Consider the following 17,305-nt stretch of genomic DNA (forward strand, 5'->3'; position numbering starts at 1 on the left):
GTTTTCTTATATTATATATAATCCGATGCGCCTCTTTTCCGTACTGAATTCATTTGACTTTCACTTCGCGTCACGAAATAGCCATACAGAAGAGAAGTTGTAGACATTGTTGATTTGGTGGAGAACGATGTAGTCTGTTGTTCCCTTGCCGCCGACCATTTGATTTCAATTTATCTATAATTATAGTCCATTCTCGGTCACGAGCGACAAGAGAAATTTTGCCGTTTTTCTCAATCGCGTTCGGGTGCGACGATAGTCGATAACAACTCTTTCTGTGCTCTGGCAAAATTGACTCCACTCTGTTTCTGTTCATGACCACTCACTCTACCCGGTTATCAAGAAAACGAGAATTCCATCTGTTGCACACCTTTTATCAACAGCCTGCCGTTTAATTAAACAACCTGACAACTGATAGGCTGTCAGTGACAGCCGATAACGCGTTTTCGCACTCTGATGCTACAGATAACACACACTACTTAATTGACAACTCGGGATATCTCGGGTATAATCATCGAGCGCAGCCGCATCCGACTTCATGCGACCCGATGATAAGTCGATATTCTCGACTCCACTAGCAGGTCAAAATTAGAAAACATATTTAGCTGGGCGATTTCTCCCAGCGAACAGGCTAATTTCAGTCAAAAAAGTTATAGCCTACATAGCTACTGACATGATAGCGTAATGGTGAAGCGTCCGAAAAGTTATAGCCTACATAGCTACCGACATGATAGCGTAATGGTGAAGCGTCCGGCTTCTTTGGTCGGTAGGTCATGGGTTCGATCCCCAGCCGTGTCAGATCAAAGATCTGATTAGTAACACGGGTATCCATGACATCCCTACCTGACGCTCATGCACTACTGGGATAGCATGGAGGGACTAAGAAAGCCGTAAGGCTATATCTGCACCTGCCTTGTCCAGCGGCATATGCACATCATGCACTCGTGGTATGCATATGCACAGATCGTGTGTATGTATATCATTAGTCGGTGTATATGCCACAAAAACATCAAGGACAAAAATAAACTACGTCCTTGACACTTGCGTGTAAAATATTTCCTCAAAATTCCCGTCCACCTGACAAAGGTGTAGACATAAGAAGGTAAATATTTTTGCGTCAAACAGTCAAGTAGAGGTAAATGTAGTATGATTGTATGAATGTTACCACTTGACTGACTACAGTGCTAGCAGAAGCAAAACCTGCTTGAGTACTCCGAAAAAGCAGAGATTATTCGTTACTGGCCACTTTTCGTTATCAGTCACTATCACTTTATTATCATTCTAACAAATCCTACACCACTACAGGTAAGAAAGGTTTTTATACCCGATGACACCGAAGCGGATTACGTGAAGTGGGGAGCTGAATTTCCTGATCGCAATTGCTGCTGTATGGCGATGATGACAACCGTTCGACGAACGGGTGTGGACCAGTTTATGTTCAACCCGCCGGTCGGTCACACCGCAGAAGGAGTGTTGTGTATGATGCGCCATTAATTTGGCAAATAAGGCAATTCCTATAATCATTTAATGGCGAAGTGAGATATTGATATTATACTCTGCGCTCTTCCACTGCAAAATAGGTCATTAGTGGGTAGATTGTACTTTTTATGGCAGTGAGCAGTTACCACGGATGATATACAGCACTTTCTGGTACATCATAGTGCATTCACTCGCATTCGAATGAATGAAATCGAGTCACACCAATACTTATGCAGTTATATACCCCAGTGGTTGATTGGATTCCATTCCTCTCAAGACGTGATCCATTGTACCACCTGAAGAAGGTGCGAACATTTTGTAAACGCAAACAGAGCACACTAGACGCCTTAGATCAGTGTTTCCCAACCTTTTTCGTCTCGTGCCCCACTTGGCTGATATTTGAGCTAAAATTCCCCCTATGGAAAAGTTGCCTGTGACTAAAATAATGTGCTTTTTACCGCGCAACCATTTTTTGACTGAGCAATTAATGGCCAAACATATTCAGATACGTCCAAACTATGGCGAATGGGGACCGCACTAAACTTTGGTAAAGTACAGTCAATTTTGACCTGTTTTTGACCGGTCAGGTAGCCGCTGACGAAAAATAAATCACGAAGTCCGCTTGCTATGGACTTGAGTTGAATCGATGAATTTGGTACGGTATGTTTTAACGGTATGTTTGAACTCATATGTTGGCCAAAAAAGTTGAACAATTTTACTAGCGGCCTTGTGCTGAATTCGGCTTGACGTAACCAGGGACCAGCCACATTCTTCGCAAATCTTCGTATATGACCATAAAGTAGAATATTCCGTAGCAGATTTATTTGACTTGAAATTTTTCTTAGCACTTCGCATGATTTATTGTCACATTTCTTGCATTTAGTATTAGAATCCTTCCTGGAAATTATAAATACGCGTAATTTACAGAATTGAGTCCAACTGTGCTCGCAATTAGGAGATAACGTGTCGTACAACATGCGACTTCGCTTGTGCGCTCGAAGCGAGATCATCGGCGATGAAACATTTGCAAAAAATGACTGAGGAATGTTCACTGAAACCGTCGATATTGCTATATCTAAAACCCCAAACAATCCTGTCCTTGCCAAATGAGCCCATTGCTATACAGAGGCGACCCCCAATATATGCAAGTTATATATTTATTGATCGAATTCATTCATTACCTTGAAAAATATTTCGTGCTTCGCGCGACCAGAGCATGACTGCACACTGTACAGTTGCAACCGGAGTTTTCATGTCATAATTGTTATCAATTTGAAAGCGCAGTTGTATAAGTCTTGTTTTTAATGTTACCTAATTCGGTTCGTTCCTATCGGAAAACTAAATAAAAGGTCATCAACATTCAAGTTGCCCGCGCATTGGTTCGTAAATGTCATGTTTCCCTTTGGTCGAAAAGGTTGGCAACCCTGACATAGATAGAATTGGACATTATTTGCAAATTACGATTCAGTTGCATAGAGGAAGAAAGAAGCAATATGCATATTCGCCATACAGTCACAAATTGATGCGATTTTTGGAATTATACCATGATATTGTGACAGAGCAAATATATCGTCTGGTTGTAGAATTGATGTAAATATAACCAAACGCTCCTTCCCACTTGACAAAATTAAAAATATTCGTAGTGTAACTTAGCTACTTGGCTCGAACAAAAGATCAAGAAAGACTGCAAGTCCTAGTGCCTGATTACTTGACTGAGTGCATGTAGACTAGACATATGCTATTTGACTACTTCCTAAATTTCGTTTATGACCAATGTCTATTAGTAATGAGAGTAATCAGTACAGTGTGTAATGGGAAAATTAGTAAGATGCATCTCAGTAATAGTTGCTGTCTCAAACATAAGAGCAACACTTCGATTGTTTTTTTCTACATTTTAATTATACAGGATGGGCTATACGTCGTGTTTTAATGATGCATACATATTAGGTTATCAGAGAGTCCATGCTATAAAAACTGATAAAAGACGAAAAAAGGAATAGTATCTAGAAAGGCATGCATAGTGAATAATTCGAGCTGTGCCACAATGAAACAATTTTGCATGCCGTCGTTAATCATATGTTTGCATATATTTAGTAAACGCTTTCACATTACTTGCCAGAGTTAATTGAAGTCGGTTTTGTGGATCATAAATCGAAGAGCGAGGAGCTGTTGGTGCAGTGGACTTGCAGCTCTCCGAAGGGTTCGACGAAACCTCGATGAGAAATGAGGAACTAATCAGACAAGGTACAGCCATAGTGATAAGATCAGTTGTAGGCTATTCACAGCTACTATTCATACAGTCTATATCAGGGGCGTGCAACTTCTTTAGTCGGCGGGCCTGGTATCGAAAAATTAAGTACTTGGCAGGCCGGTTTTTTGAATCGATACCTATACCAGGGATTAATCCTATTTATTGCGAACCTCAAGTTTAAGGTATAGAGACAGTGTTTTATGAATTAATACCCGTGACTTGAGTAGCTGTTGAGGTCAATGAGACATCTGTGGCCGATCCAAGTTGTGGATGAGTTCTTGGAACTCAAGCAGCATGTTGGGCGGAAAAACTCTTAGTAGGTACAGACTGCACGTGAACATCAGTTAAATTGAATGCAGCTTTACATTGTTCATTGTGCATGATCAAAATTGTTTTTTCGCAAATGTATATGTAAACCTGAATATAACAAATAGTTTCATGGCCATACTCCTCAGGTCGGCAAACTTGGGTTCATTCCGTGACGCATAAAATTTGGCAGACTGTGGCTGTGGGCCAAATTATTATGTAAGACCAGAATCTGTCGGCGGGCCGCTCAAAATCCAGTCGCGGGCCGTATGTTTCCTGCTTCTGCTCTAAATGAAAATCTTATATATGCTACCAAATGCTCAACAAAACATAAGATTCAACGGGAGAAGGCAGCCCTACATGGCAGGGAATTCTGCTTTCATATCAATTCTGGGTGATTGTTAGCCCGCCGCATTCATATATCCCAGTGTAGCGTGTGGATCAGATGAATGACACTTTCAGGTGGCGAATTGCGCTTTCGCACTTCTGCACTGACTGTGAATTAGGTCACAATTACTATGAAGATATATCCCAGGAGTGTACACTCTTAGCGAAAAGAGTGGTTATACACACCCCAAAAGGTGGTACACGAAAACAGAACTTACGTAACCCTGCCGGTGTGAATGACCAGAATCCACCCCATTCCTTGCGGTGTATATCGGATATCTCACCCTAGCCATTAGAATTGATTGGGGCGGAATTTCAATATATACACCCCACTTGAAATCCTGCATCTTCTTCCAAATGGCACGCTATTGCAAATAAACTTTCTTGATTGCATATATTCGATATCAATTGAACCATAATAACATAAAATGGAAACATATTTCGTGAAATAACAAAAACAGAGATCCCAGCGACGGAGAAAAAAATTCACTGAAAATACTGCTCGAAGAACATTGCCCATGTAGTATTGGGAAGTCGCCTCCTCCAGGTTTCCGAAAAACACTCTTGTACGGCGAAGGCTGAGTCACTATCTTCAGCAAGAACTTGTGGCATCATCCTGAAATCAAAATGCATATTCACAACCCAAATAACAGGCACATATGCTAACATGCATAACTTAATGAAAGACCACAAAAATAAAAGCCATTACAAAGTATATATATTTTCACAAAGTACTTACAAAAAATCAGATGTTACACTTGCTAAGGAATTGCAGCACAGACTGTGGTCCGATAGGGTGAACTTACCGCTATAGGAAACATGTTCACACACGATCACTGTATGTGTGGACAATTAGGCATCGACAAGATGGAAATTGATGGATAGTTTTCATGCAAACCGCATGTAACAGGCAGACTTGGACAACTAGAAAACGTTCCCTTTTTCCAAATTGGATTGGAATTATATTACAACTACAAGTTTTTTTTTCGAATTAGAGTAGAATTAAAATTTGAGCTACACAGTTGGAAATTAGATTAAAATTATAATTCTAGCTAACAGTTTTTTTTAAATTAGATTAGAATTAGAATTACTGAAATCGCCAAAAGTTGAATCAAACTCCGTTATTATCAAATCATAGTTCATCTTATGAGCATGAGAATAGCAAATGTCTACTGTACAGTAGGGGTGTTCAAAAATGACTTTTTCTTTCAAATCTACTGGCTACTTGATAAAATTGTTAGGTAACCTAATTGAAGCCTGCACACCAAATTTGGTTTGATTCCAACAAGTAGCCGTATTGCTACAGGAGAAGAAAGTTTTTTATTTATTATATGAAAATGAACGAAAAAAGATTTAAAATTTTCTGTTCACCCCATTAAATTGTTAGGTTGTCTATAGCAACAATGCTCAACCGATTTGGCTCAATTCCAACCAGTGGAAGCGGAGTTATGGCCGTCACAAAATTTTGGATTTGAATAAAATAGTATTTACGGTGAACGATTCTTTAATCATTTATGACTGTTGTGCCCACCGTAAATACTATTTTATTCAAATCCAAATTTTTCGAAATCAATAACTCCGCTTCGGCTGGTTTGATTTGAGGCAAATTTGGTGGGCATCGTTTCTATAGACAACCTTACAATTTCATGGGTGAACAGAAAATTTTGAATTATTTGACTAATTTTTAAATAATAAATAAAATAACTTTCTTCTCAAGTAGCAATGCGGCTACTGGTTGGAATTGAACCAAATTTGGTGTTTAGGCTTCAATTCCGTAATCTAACAATTTTACCAAGTAGCCAGAAGAATTTGAGAATAAAGATTCATTTTTAACACCCCTACTGTACAGCAAGCTTGGCTTGTTTCGCACTATACAGTTCTCCTGTAGCATTTCCAGGAAAACCAGACATTAGATTAGACTTAAAATTAGACCATAGAAAGATTTCATACATTCGATTAGAATTGGAATTAGAGCATAGAAACATTTCACAAATTAGAATAGCTTCAATTAGGATAATTAGACAACTAGAATACTAGCAACACCGCCTATATCAGAAATAACTGAATATATTTTTGAAGATTCTTGCTGTTAGTAGTGTCATATGCCATGCCCATTAGTAATTTTATATTAGTCGCGAAGATTCATATCGCAATTTTCAAGGTAGAATCCTCTGAAAATCTGCGTACCATACTTGACTATTTTTCCAACATTTCGTATTCTACTTCCACTTGGCGTAGTTTTGACTTGTATTGGGAACTGTTGCATTTACTTGTAATCGAGTATAAATTGAAGTTGGTATTTCTACATCGACTTGAGTAGCAACGCTGGTAACTTTGACCATCTCTGCTTTGGTTTACCTCATAGATACGACTACGAAAGTTGACATCAGGTGTCATTATTAGGGCGATTTTTTTGACATGTCAAAAAAAGTCAAAATTAGGTCAAAATTGTAGCGTTAGGTCAAAATTTGTCAAAATTGTTTACAAAATTTGTCAAAATTGTTTACAGAGTCAAACATTTTTTGACCTCTGCATTTCGTTTGTATCGTAGATTTTGCGCTGTCGGTAAACTTATCATTTGATATTTTACAGCTTGTAGCCTACTTTATAGGCCTACCGTTGTAAACGGACCATCGTCTGCTCATTGTGAATCATAAAGGGACAAATGAAACAAATATGGACATTAGGGTTATGACTAAAAAAAAAATTTTGCCTGTAGCAGGAATTGATGAACATTTTGGTATAAATTAATAAAATTATAATCATTTTGTTCAAATCGAAAAAAATGTCCCGCACAAACTAACATCAATTTTCGACACTGGTCCAAATATGGAAAAAATTTAAAATTCAAAGATATTCTTTGCTACAAATTTGATCTTCAAATATATGTCCTTTTACATTTATTGTAAAGTTCATTCATCAATTTGACTTCCCTTTCTGTTATTATGTTAAAGCCAGGGACATCTACGACGGACATATCCGACTTCCAATGGGGTTTTGGGGCACTTTATCGCTGCAGGACATTCGACCGCAAAGATAGCAGCAAATAATCTTTGATATATTCTAGAGCCCGACCGATATTGGATTTTTGGGTCGATACCGATAAAACCAATATCTCACACCTTAGCCGATAACCCCAATACATTCAGCCGATATTCAAAAGAAGTTGGATGTATAGCCTACATAAGCAAATCTTCAGAGGGCATTTATTTGAATTGAACATCTTTACAGCTATTGTTACACTTGAACATGAAATGCACTAGAAAGGCTGCATCTGGACACCTGTAAAGTGTAAGCTATATGAAATATATCAATATTCTCAGTCTAGCGATCAAAGATTATAGTTTTCTGGCTTCCTTCCGCCATGTTGTGACGTCACACGCAAATTGCCGTTAATTTTTCAACTCCAATGGCCGATACCGATAATTCTTTCAAAGTGTGATATCGTCTCGATATTATCGACGAACAGATAATCGGTCGGGCTCTAGTATATTCCATCTTTAGACATCTGGTTAGAATACCAGTCTTCCTGACACGCATTCGCGATAAATAAGCCTCTTTAGAGTTATTCTCTATCTGAGGAAGTGGAAGTACGCAACGCAACCCTTGAGCACCCTCTCGCATTGCGTAGAGATGGAAGTTTATGCCATTTGTCAGTGGTAATCTATACTATTTTATTTGAAAGAACGGCATGCTCTGCACATGCCATAGATAAACTTAAAATCATCTATACATCCTCGGTTTTCTAATATTTTCATCTGAAATTCGTGCTTGGTGGACTGCACCTAGTTTTCGTAGTGTTTTACCACATCATCTCAATTTGTAGCTGAGAGTTGGATTTCTTCAAGACGTTGGACCGAAGAACTTTAATATATGCTTTAAGAATCGATAATATGATGTTGGCAAGGGATATGAAAACCCATGCTCATCATTGCATTTCGCAGTTTCGAAACAACGCCATTCTGCCGTCCAGGATCAACAGATGCTACGGTGTCACATATGATATATGAGTTTTTCAAATTTTCCTGTACATCATATTCTTCTAAGCATTTTTCTAGACCGCTGAAAATACCTAGAGTTGTTCTACTTTCGCCTTTTCGAACACCCAGTTTGATTTTTGCCAGACAAATTGAAATTATACGATATATACAGTCTACATCTAAAATCGGAATTAATAATTATTTATTAATTATTTAATATTGACTGTAAACAAGAACACGATAGGAATAATTCAATCTGGGCGTTCAAAATGTGCCAAAATACTATTTTAAATCTTCGCAATTGGAATTGGGTCACTTAAATTCAAATCAGTAGATAAATAAATTATATAGTCTGTATCTACAAAAGAAAGCCTATCCTCCATACAGTGAAAACTGGAAATTTTTTGTGCGGGAGGTTTTTGTTCAAACAGTCTTAACTTTTGTGAGTTTTGAAATCAGGACACAAAAGCTCATCATTTGTGACTACAGGCCACACAAAATTTTGAAATTTTTTTTCTACTCATAACCCTAATGGACATGGTTTTATGGTCAACGTACCACAATATCCTAGCTGAAGCAAGAATGCTTGGACATTGCATGGTTCTTATATCAAGAAGCGCAAGCTTAAAAATTGTGATATAGACAACATTGTCAGAATGAAGCAACACGGTTTGTCACCAGCAGTGTGCGCACAACTTGAGTGTTGTCAGCCAACAAATGCTGCTGTTGAACGTTCTTTCTCCGTTCTTGGCAAGCTACGTAGTAAGGACAGACACTTTCTACCCGAAAATGTAGGAAAGGATCTTTCGTTGTACTACAACAAATTTTAATTATTTCCACCAGAATACGTAATGTAACTACTGGAATTCTTCATAGAGCCAAAAACGTTTTTTCAGGCCAATCTACTTTGTAAGGACAGACAGTTCCAACCAGAAATGAAGATAAGTAGTACAATTTTAACATTATATGCGAAAACAAATAATTTGCATACGTGAGGTCAAAATTTGGTCAAATTTCAGTTTTTTTAAGTCAAAAAAGGTCAAAATTTAGATTTTTTAGGTCAAAATCTTCCATGTTTTAGGTCAAAAAAAATTGCCCTAGTCATTACCAAAGTTGTCATACCTGCTGGCTTGATAACGAGTCTTTCAGTTTTCGCAGCAAACTTCTAAACTCGGTTAGTTCCTATGATATAATCTTGCTCTTGCAGCATGCAGTCTTTAAGCAGCATCCTAAAATTAGAAGAAAATCAGAGAAAGAGAGGCATGGACTTGATTTAAATTTGACTACTTGGTATTAATGCAAAACACGAAACGTTTTCTAGTTGGGCAATATTGACTTTCAGAATGGATTCAAAGCGACCGCAGATACAGGTCTGATTAGAAAACCTTGACTTGCCTTATACATGGAAATTAGCAAATTAGCTGGATACTAATGATTACCTTGCAATATGTGCTGTTTGATAACGATCCATCACTGTTTCGCAGCATACGGTTTTATGGTTCAATGCGACGTCGACTTGGTTGAAATGCCCTGACATGATCTTGTATAGTAGCATCCTAAAATTGAAATTATAACCATGAGATATAAACGTTTAGTTGACAATTTGGATTGGATTCTAAACTCATCTGATATGTGCGCTGGGGGTTTTCAAAAATGGATTTTTTTCTCAAATCGTACTGGCTACTTGATAAAATTGTAAGGTTACCTAATTTAAGCCTGCACACCAAATTTGGTTCGATTCCAACCAGTAGCTACAGGAGAAGAAAGTTTTTTATTTATTATATGAAAATAAATAAAAGAAGATTTGAAATTTTCTGTTCACCATATTAAATTGTTAGGTTTTCTATAGAAACATTGCTCAACCGATTTGGCTCAATTCCAACTAGTGGAAGCGGAGTTATTGCCGTTGAAAAATATTGGATTTTAATATAATAGTATTTTTACGGTGACCGATTCTTTAATCAGTTATTACAGCTGTGCCCACCGTAAATACTATTTTATTCAAATCCAAATTTTTCGACATCAGTAACTCCGCTCCGGCTGGTTTGAATTGTGGCAAATTTGGTGGGCATCGTTTATAGACAACAATTTCATGGGTGAACAGAAAATTTTGACTCATTTTAATATAATAAATTAAAAAAACTTTGTTCTCCAGTAGCAATGCGGCTGCTGGTTGGAATCAAACCAAATTTAGTGTGCAAGCTTCAATAAGGTAACCTAACAATTTTATCAAGTAGCGAGTAGAATTTGAGAATAAAAAGTCATTTTTGAACACCCCTACTGCACCGCAAGCTTGGCTCGTTTCGCATTCTGCAGTTCTCCTGTAGCCTTTTCAGGAAACCCAGACATTAGATTAGAATTAAAATAACCGTAGACCATAGAAAGATTTCATCAATTCGATTAGAATTAGAATTAGAGCATAGAAACATTTCACAAATCAGAATAGTTTCAATCAGTATAATTAGACAACTAGAATATCTAGTTGTCAAAGTCTAGCAACACCACCTGTACCAGGAATAACTGAATATATTTTTGAAGATTGTTCCTGTTAGTAGTGTCATATGCCATTAGTAATTTTATATTAGTCGCGAAGATTCATATTGCAATTTTCAAAGTACAAACTTCCGAAAAACTACTTACCATACTTGACTATTTTTCCGACATTTCGTATTCTACTTCCACTTGACGTAGTTTTGACTTGTATTGGGAACTGTTGCATCTACTTGTAATCGAGTATAAATTGACGGGGTATTTCTACATAGACTTGAGTAGCAACGCTAGTAACTTTGACCATCTCTGCTTTGGTTTACTTCATATATGCGACTACGAAAGTTGACATCAGGTGTCGTTAACAAAGTTGTCATACCCGCTGGCTTGATAACGAGTCTTTTAGTTGTCGCAGCACACTCCTAAACTCGGTTAGTTCCAGTGATATAATCTTGCTCTTGGAGCATGCAGTCTTTAAGCAGCATCCTAAAATTTAAAAAATAATCAGAGAAAGAGATGCATTGACTTGATTTAAATTTGACTACTTGGTATTAATCCAAAACACGAAACGTTTTCTAGTTGGGCAATATTGACTTTCAGAATGGATTCAAAGCGACCGCAGATATAGGTCTGATTAGGAAACCTTGACTTGCCTTAGCCCAGTGGTTCCCAACCTTTTTCGACCCATCGCCCCCTTTTCAAGGTCAACACCGATCATCGCCCCAAAAATTTTGTGTACCGAAAATTGGGCATACAAACTGTAATCACCGGCGGGTTGACTAAAAAAAAAGGTCAAATTTTCGGCTCGATGGCTAATTTGACATACTTTTGTAACTAAATTTCCGTGGGTTGACTAAAAAAAAAGGCCAGCCGTTTTGACGCGTCATCGCCCCCCTATCGCCCCTTCCTATTTTCGCCCTCCGTCGCCCCCTTTGTCCATTTTCGCCCCCTTCGTCATTTTCGCTCCCCTAGACCGCCAATTCGCCCCCTGGGGGGCGATATCGCCCACGTTGGGAACCACTGCTTTAGCCTATACATGGAAATTTGCAAATTAGCTGAAAGATAATGATTACATTGGAATATAAGCTGTTTGATAACGATCCTTTACTGTTTCGCAGCATACGCTTCTAACGTTAAATGTGACATCGATTTGGTTGAAATTCCATGATATTAGCTTGTATAGCAGCATCCTAAAATTGAAAAAATAACCATGAGGCATGCGGTAAACGTTTAGTTGACAATTTGGATTGGATTCGAAAGGCCCACGACATCCGAAATGTGTACTGATGTTGTAGCCTTGACTTGCTTTATGCTTGTAAATAAGCGAGTTAAAGTACAATTTTGTAACTATCCTACGCATAGTATATTACTCACCAACAACATATTTGATTTCACATTCACAGAGTAAGAGTCTGGTATTAATAGCAATCAGTCCTTGAATCTAACAAAAAGCAGATTTGTGCATATGCACAGATCGTGTGTATGTCATATCATGAGTCAAGAAGTGCATATATTATGATTTGTTTATATTGATCGAAAGGATAGTTTGATAAACTTTGGCAAGGCTATGTTTGCCTCTTCATATTGGTCAAAACATTGAAGACCCAGCTAATCCGTGCATTGTTGCACACCGAGTTGACCGCAGTAGTGCGCATTGCTACTCAAGCGATAGATGTCAATTTCTACTCAATGACAAGCATATAGAAGTGGCAATGTCAAATCCATGTCAAGCTGCTTCAAATTAAAATAAATATATGAACAGAACTCAGAGAAGTAGTTTCAAAAGAAGTAGTCTGGTTGATGGGTCACATACTCTTAACAGATAGTCTGAGTTGGCCACTGCAAAATATGTTCAATGAGGTAAGCCTGTTCCTAGTCAAGTCTCTCATATTCATAGTGATAGCAATATAGCATCGTCATGTTTTCACCCATGTCATAATATCATTAACATTTACTGGCCCCAATTTACGGGGATCGAAAGCTTTCATTATAGAATGTAAACGTGGAATGGCAGCGACCGATTTTGCAGCTTCGTTCCGCTTCGCTGAAGCTTTACTAAGACTTATTTTACGGCAGCTACTGTAGGATTTCTTGCAATCCAAAAGTTGTCTTCCAGAGCTCAGAATTTACTGGACCTAGTCTTGATCGAAAGCCACTGTCGTACTGATTCCGAAAATGTAAATAAAAATATGATCAGGCACTGAACCGCTTAGAATTCGCCCTCCAAGTCTGAATTATCGGCATTGTCCGAACAATCGAAGAGCCGCAATGGGTCATTGTTATGGTCATTGTTTTGCGGTCATCCGATTGTTCTAAACAATGCAGATTTTAGATGTTGAGGGTGGATTTTCATCTCAGTACGGTGCTTCACCATATTTTGATTGATATTTTCGAAATCAGTGCGACAGTAGCTTTCGATCAAGACCGGATTCAGTAAATTCTGAGCTCTGGAAGACAACTTTTGGACTGCCAGAAATTCTACAGTAGCTGCAGTAAAATAAGTCTGAGTAAAGCTTCAGCGAAGCGGAACGAAGCTGCAAAATCGGTCGCTGCCATTCCACGTTTACATTCCATACTTTCATCAAATGTCCATTGCTCACCTCAGATACCATTGCTTCATATGCTTCAGCCCTTTGCTGTTTGTATGTTACACTTGTTTTCTCATGAGGAGAAATCAATAATTTCATTCTTCAAGAGCCCCAAATTTGCGATCTTTGCCCATGCAAGTCTGAAGTAGAATAGATAATATGTTTACCTTCCTACCATAACATAACATAATATATAATGTGTATATAGCTCAGTGATAATGACAGGGTGATAGGCCTATAAACATAGCTCTGCATAGTCAGTGGTAGGCTACCCTTTACACTTAAACAGGTCGTGATGTGCTTTGGTAATCAATATAACGACAATCGAGTCGATTTTTTTTTCAATGCACTTACGAACGATGTCGCTCAAACCCAAATTACCGTAGTTTATAATCATAGCTAATGCTGGACCTGTCAACAGTATCTCCATTAGAGACATTGAGCTACTGTATCTTGGAACTTGGTATCGGTACTGGTGATACAACAATTTATGTGAATTCAATGTATCGTCACTACCGGTACGTTTAAAATTCCAACTTGCTACATATAATTCTGTTCAGTACAGCTGCGACACTGAGTAACAGGAATCGGATCTGTACTGGAAACGCAACGGAACAAATGTTCTTTACTACAATAGTACAGATACGAAATGTAGCTCACCATCCAGATATTTTCAATCTCGAAAGAGGCTTTCTTCACAGATTCACGACGACTAATGCGGTCAGTCGATAGCCAGTCTGGTCTCTTAAGCGCGGAAATACGGCATATAACGAAACATTTTACATAGCTGTAGCCAAACATAGCAGCAGCTGTTCTGGTGACGACGGTTTGTATATTCCATTATGATGTGACAATTGACTCACTGATGTAATAACTATATTGAAGTTAAGGATCTCCGGCATATTTGTATGTATACTATAATTGATTTATCGGAAATATGGATTTGATAGCTGTGAAGCTGCAGATTGCATCATAATAAGCTTCAAAAAGTCTTGCAGTACTAGATTTATGTTCATAGATCGAACCATTGATACGATCCGAAAGCTGTATGCGAATTGTCGGTTAGGCTTAGTGTGCAATTCATAAAGCTACCAAATAGTGAATAACACATCAATATAGATATGAAAATAACCAGGAAACTTTGCCCAATTTAGTCCCTCTTTCGCCCAATTCAATGATTGTTCCGTGACGTAACCTGGTGTTCCATTCTAATTTGAATTCTTGCTACGCCCATATTGCGTACTGCTCATATAAGTTTGTGGCTGAAATTTAACTCCTTCTAGTATTCCCAGCTCTAAATACCCTTAACCTGCATTATATTGTGGTTATACACTAATGCTGTGCGGAATAGGCCCGATATATTTTGTACATATAGGCTACGTACAATGTACAATTGTGCATTTGACGTGACATGAAAGAAATTATAAACCGGTATCGTGACAACTTCATAATGTGTCGTATTTTTGCCACACACTTGAGATATACATCGGTCACACTATAGTAGACAGGGTGAAATTTCAGCCAAAGTACGAGTACCGCAGTGCACGATAAATGTGCATTACAATATGATATTGCGGACTTAGCTATTATTAATTCATGTCAATGTAGCACACGAACTTATACAACGAATGCTTATTTGTCACTGAAGCTGAAACTATATGCGTAGGCGAATTTACTTGATCAAACCGGGTTAAATCCATAAAAACTGAACAATGGAACATTGCCGAAGCCTACCCAAGAAGCCTTAAAGACATGGACAACAATAAAGTGGGCGAAAACACGCATTTTCGGTGGATAATTCAACCCCAAAGAGAATATGTCCTACACGACCTACAGTTAGACACAGCAGAGAAGTTCTCAAGTGCCCACTGCCCATACAATGATCAGTACAGTGATTCGACTGAATTTTTAACAAGAATGCCGACTTGCCGCACCCCTGCCTGCTTAACCAGGCTTCTGACCGACACAGACTTAAAACTTCAACAGTCAAGTTTTGTGGAAGCGGCTAGCGCGGATTGAATCCCAAACTTCATATTTGTCTGACAAAAGGTGTAATCTTTAACAATTCACCCCAAATGCCAATGCTTGGGGTGTATATCTTATGGTATATGTGTGTAGGGGTGTGTTCGGCTCATTTCCACCAATAGCTTAGGTGTAAATGACAAATTTAGTACCCAATAGGTGTGATGACCCAAAACACACCCTACGCTAGGGTGTGAATTGCGAAAACACACCATTTTCGTTTACAGTGTAGTGGGTACTATTGGTGTACCATCCCCCGAAATCCCGAACTACATCCCTGAAATATCTCTAGTATTTGTGTGAGTGACTCAATTTCATCCATTGGGATGGGTGCGAAAGCACAATTTGGGTATCTGAAAGTGCCGCTTATCTGATATGCTCCCAAAGCTATGGTGGAAATCATTACTTCTATTTCCAATCAATGGATTTACAGTGTAAGAAGTTTCGTAATTCACTTACATGTTATTTTAGCGGTTTCTAAGCTCCTAAGGCTCGCGCAGAGGATCGCAGATGTCTTTAATTTGAATAAGGACTTCTGTTGAGTTTCAGTGAATTGAAATAACAACCAATATCGCATACTTTTTAGCACCTTCGGAAGCGATCTCTAAACTGCATCAAGCGCTACAGTACAATGCGGAAGGAAAAGTTGCAGGATACCGATGGGACAGTGAGTGCAGATGGACTTCATAATTTTTCAAGACTATAGCGGCAAACACTCGGGTCATTTTCACATAGATTCTACAACCATTTCCGATAACTGGAAGATCCTGGATGTTCTTCCTATAAGCAGATGTAAGACTTTTTCGCATTCTTGAAGTAAACGAAGTTAGATTATTTACGATGTCTTCAAGTTATTTCGAACGCGCAGAAAAGAGTAACAGCTCTCAGGGCGAGGGCGGAATTTTGTCGTGTAACGTACCAGGAAAAGTGCTTCTGGATTGAATTCCGACACGGGGTTGGGATGACATGTGGAGAAGCCCGTCATATCTGCGCATCGAGCGAGGGCCGGTTGGCTTACGTCTATTCGCCGGAGCATCTTGAGATTTTGCAATTTTACTTGAGGCCATTGATCCTACGATTGAATCAACTCGAGAATCCAGGTGTCTATAGCTGGATAGGATTTCGTTACAGTTCGGAGGTCTCTTGCACGTTTGGCTTGTCTTCTCTCATTTTTTATCAGTTTTCTCGGCTTTTCAGATTCGCACTGTATATGCTGACGGCAGTCCTGCGCCTTACGCGATCTGGGAACCTGTGGAGCACAACCAGTGCGCGGTAGTCCGGACGACAATGCGATTGCGTGATGAAGGTCAAGGGTTTTATACTCGCGGCCATATGGAGACCACCGAGATTGTTATTTGTGAGGTCGTTCAGTGATTGGAATTTAGTATACTCTATGAATTCAATTCATCAGTTCCTTTGACGAATGAATCGATGTTGTGAATCACGATTGTACCACAATTTGAGTTTTATTTTCAAGAAAGCAGGAAGTGCCTGAGAGTTACATATTGCCGACAGGCATCCGCGGGCGCCAAGATTCCAATCCTAGATTCCAATCCTTTGAGTTAATTTTCACGCTTCTGTTCGATGATTTCGCTTCCGTCCCGTAATTATTAATGGTTCCCAATAGACTGTATATAGCAAGATTATATGAGAATTTAACCAGTTTTTTTCACGTGAAAATGAAACGCTGCAGAATTGTAGAATATGATATCCAATAAATAGTATTCAAAGTTTAGTGACCATGATCACTTACATGGTGCCATAGTTGTAAACCGTTATTTACCTTGGGAACCCTGATGCTAATTTAT

At 38.6% G+C, this 17,305-nt stretch overlaps 1 protein-coding gene and 1 long non-coding RNA gene across 5 annotated transcripts in view; one reads left to right on the plus strand and one right to left on the minus strand.

Moving 5' to 3' along the window:
- LOC145446355 (uncharacterized) overlaps positions 1-16,955 on the plus strand; it is a 42,659-nt gene extending 25,704 nt beyond the window's left edge. The window contains exons 6-8 of the mRNA XM_080324633.1: positions 16,233-16,289; positions 16,349-16,635; positions 16,695-16,955. Coding sequence (XP_080180759.1) covers positions 16,233-16,289; positions 16,349-16,635; positions 16,695-16,871 — 521 coding nt within the window. The 3' untranslated portion in view covers positions 16,872-16,955. The remainder of the gene's footprint in view (positions 1-16,232; positions 16,290-16,348; positions 16,636-16,694) is intronic.
- Positions 4,801-14,920, minus strand: LOC145446337 (uncharacterized). Of its 4 annotated transcripts, none has more exons than XR_013917264.1 (4): positions 14,136-14,920; positions 13,488-13,615; positions 9,840-9,956; positions 4,801-5,036 (listed from the first exon to the last, which is right to left on the minus strand). It is a non-coding gene; the product is annotated as an uncharacterized LOC145446337 (long non-coding RNA). The 4 variants fall into 4 exon arrangements; XR_013917272.1 differs by lacking the exon at positions 14,136-14,920 and adding an exon at positions 9,509-9,629 and having other exon boundaries at positions 13,488-13,905; XR_013917265.1 differs by lacking the exon at positions 14,136-14,920 and adding an exon at positions 9,523-9,629 and having other exon boundaries at positions 13,488-13,895.
- Positions 16,956-17,305: the final 350 nt, after the last annotated feature.

This window comes from Botryllus schlosseri, chromosome 1, assembly GCF_051294905.1.
Source record: "Botryllus schlosseri isolate E-star chromosome 1, Bs_hap1, whole genome shotgun sequence".
Lineage (NCBI taxonomy): Eukaryota > Metazoa > Chordata > Ascidiacea > Stolidobranchia > Styelidae > Botryllus > Botryllus schlosseri.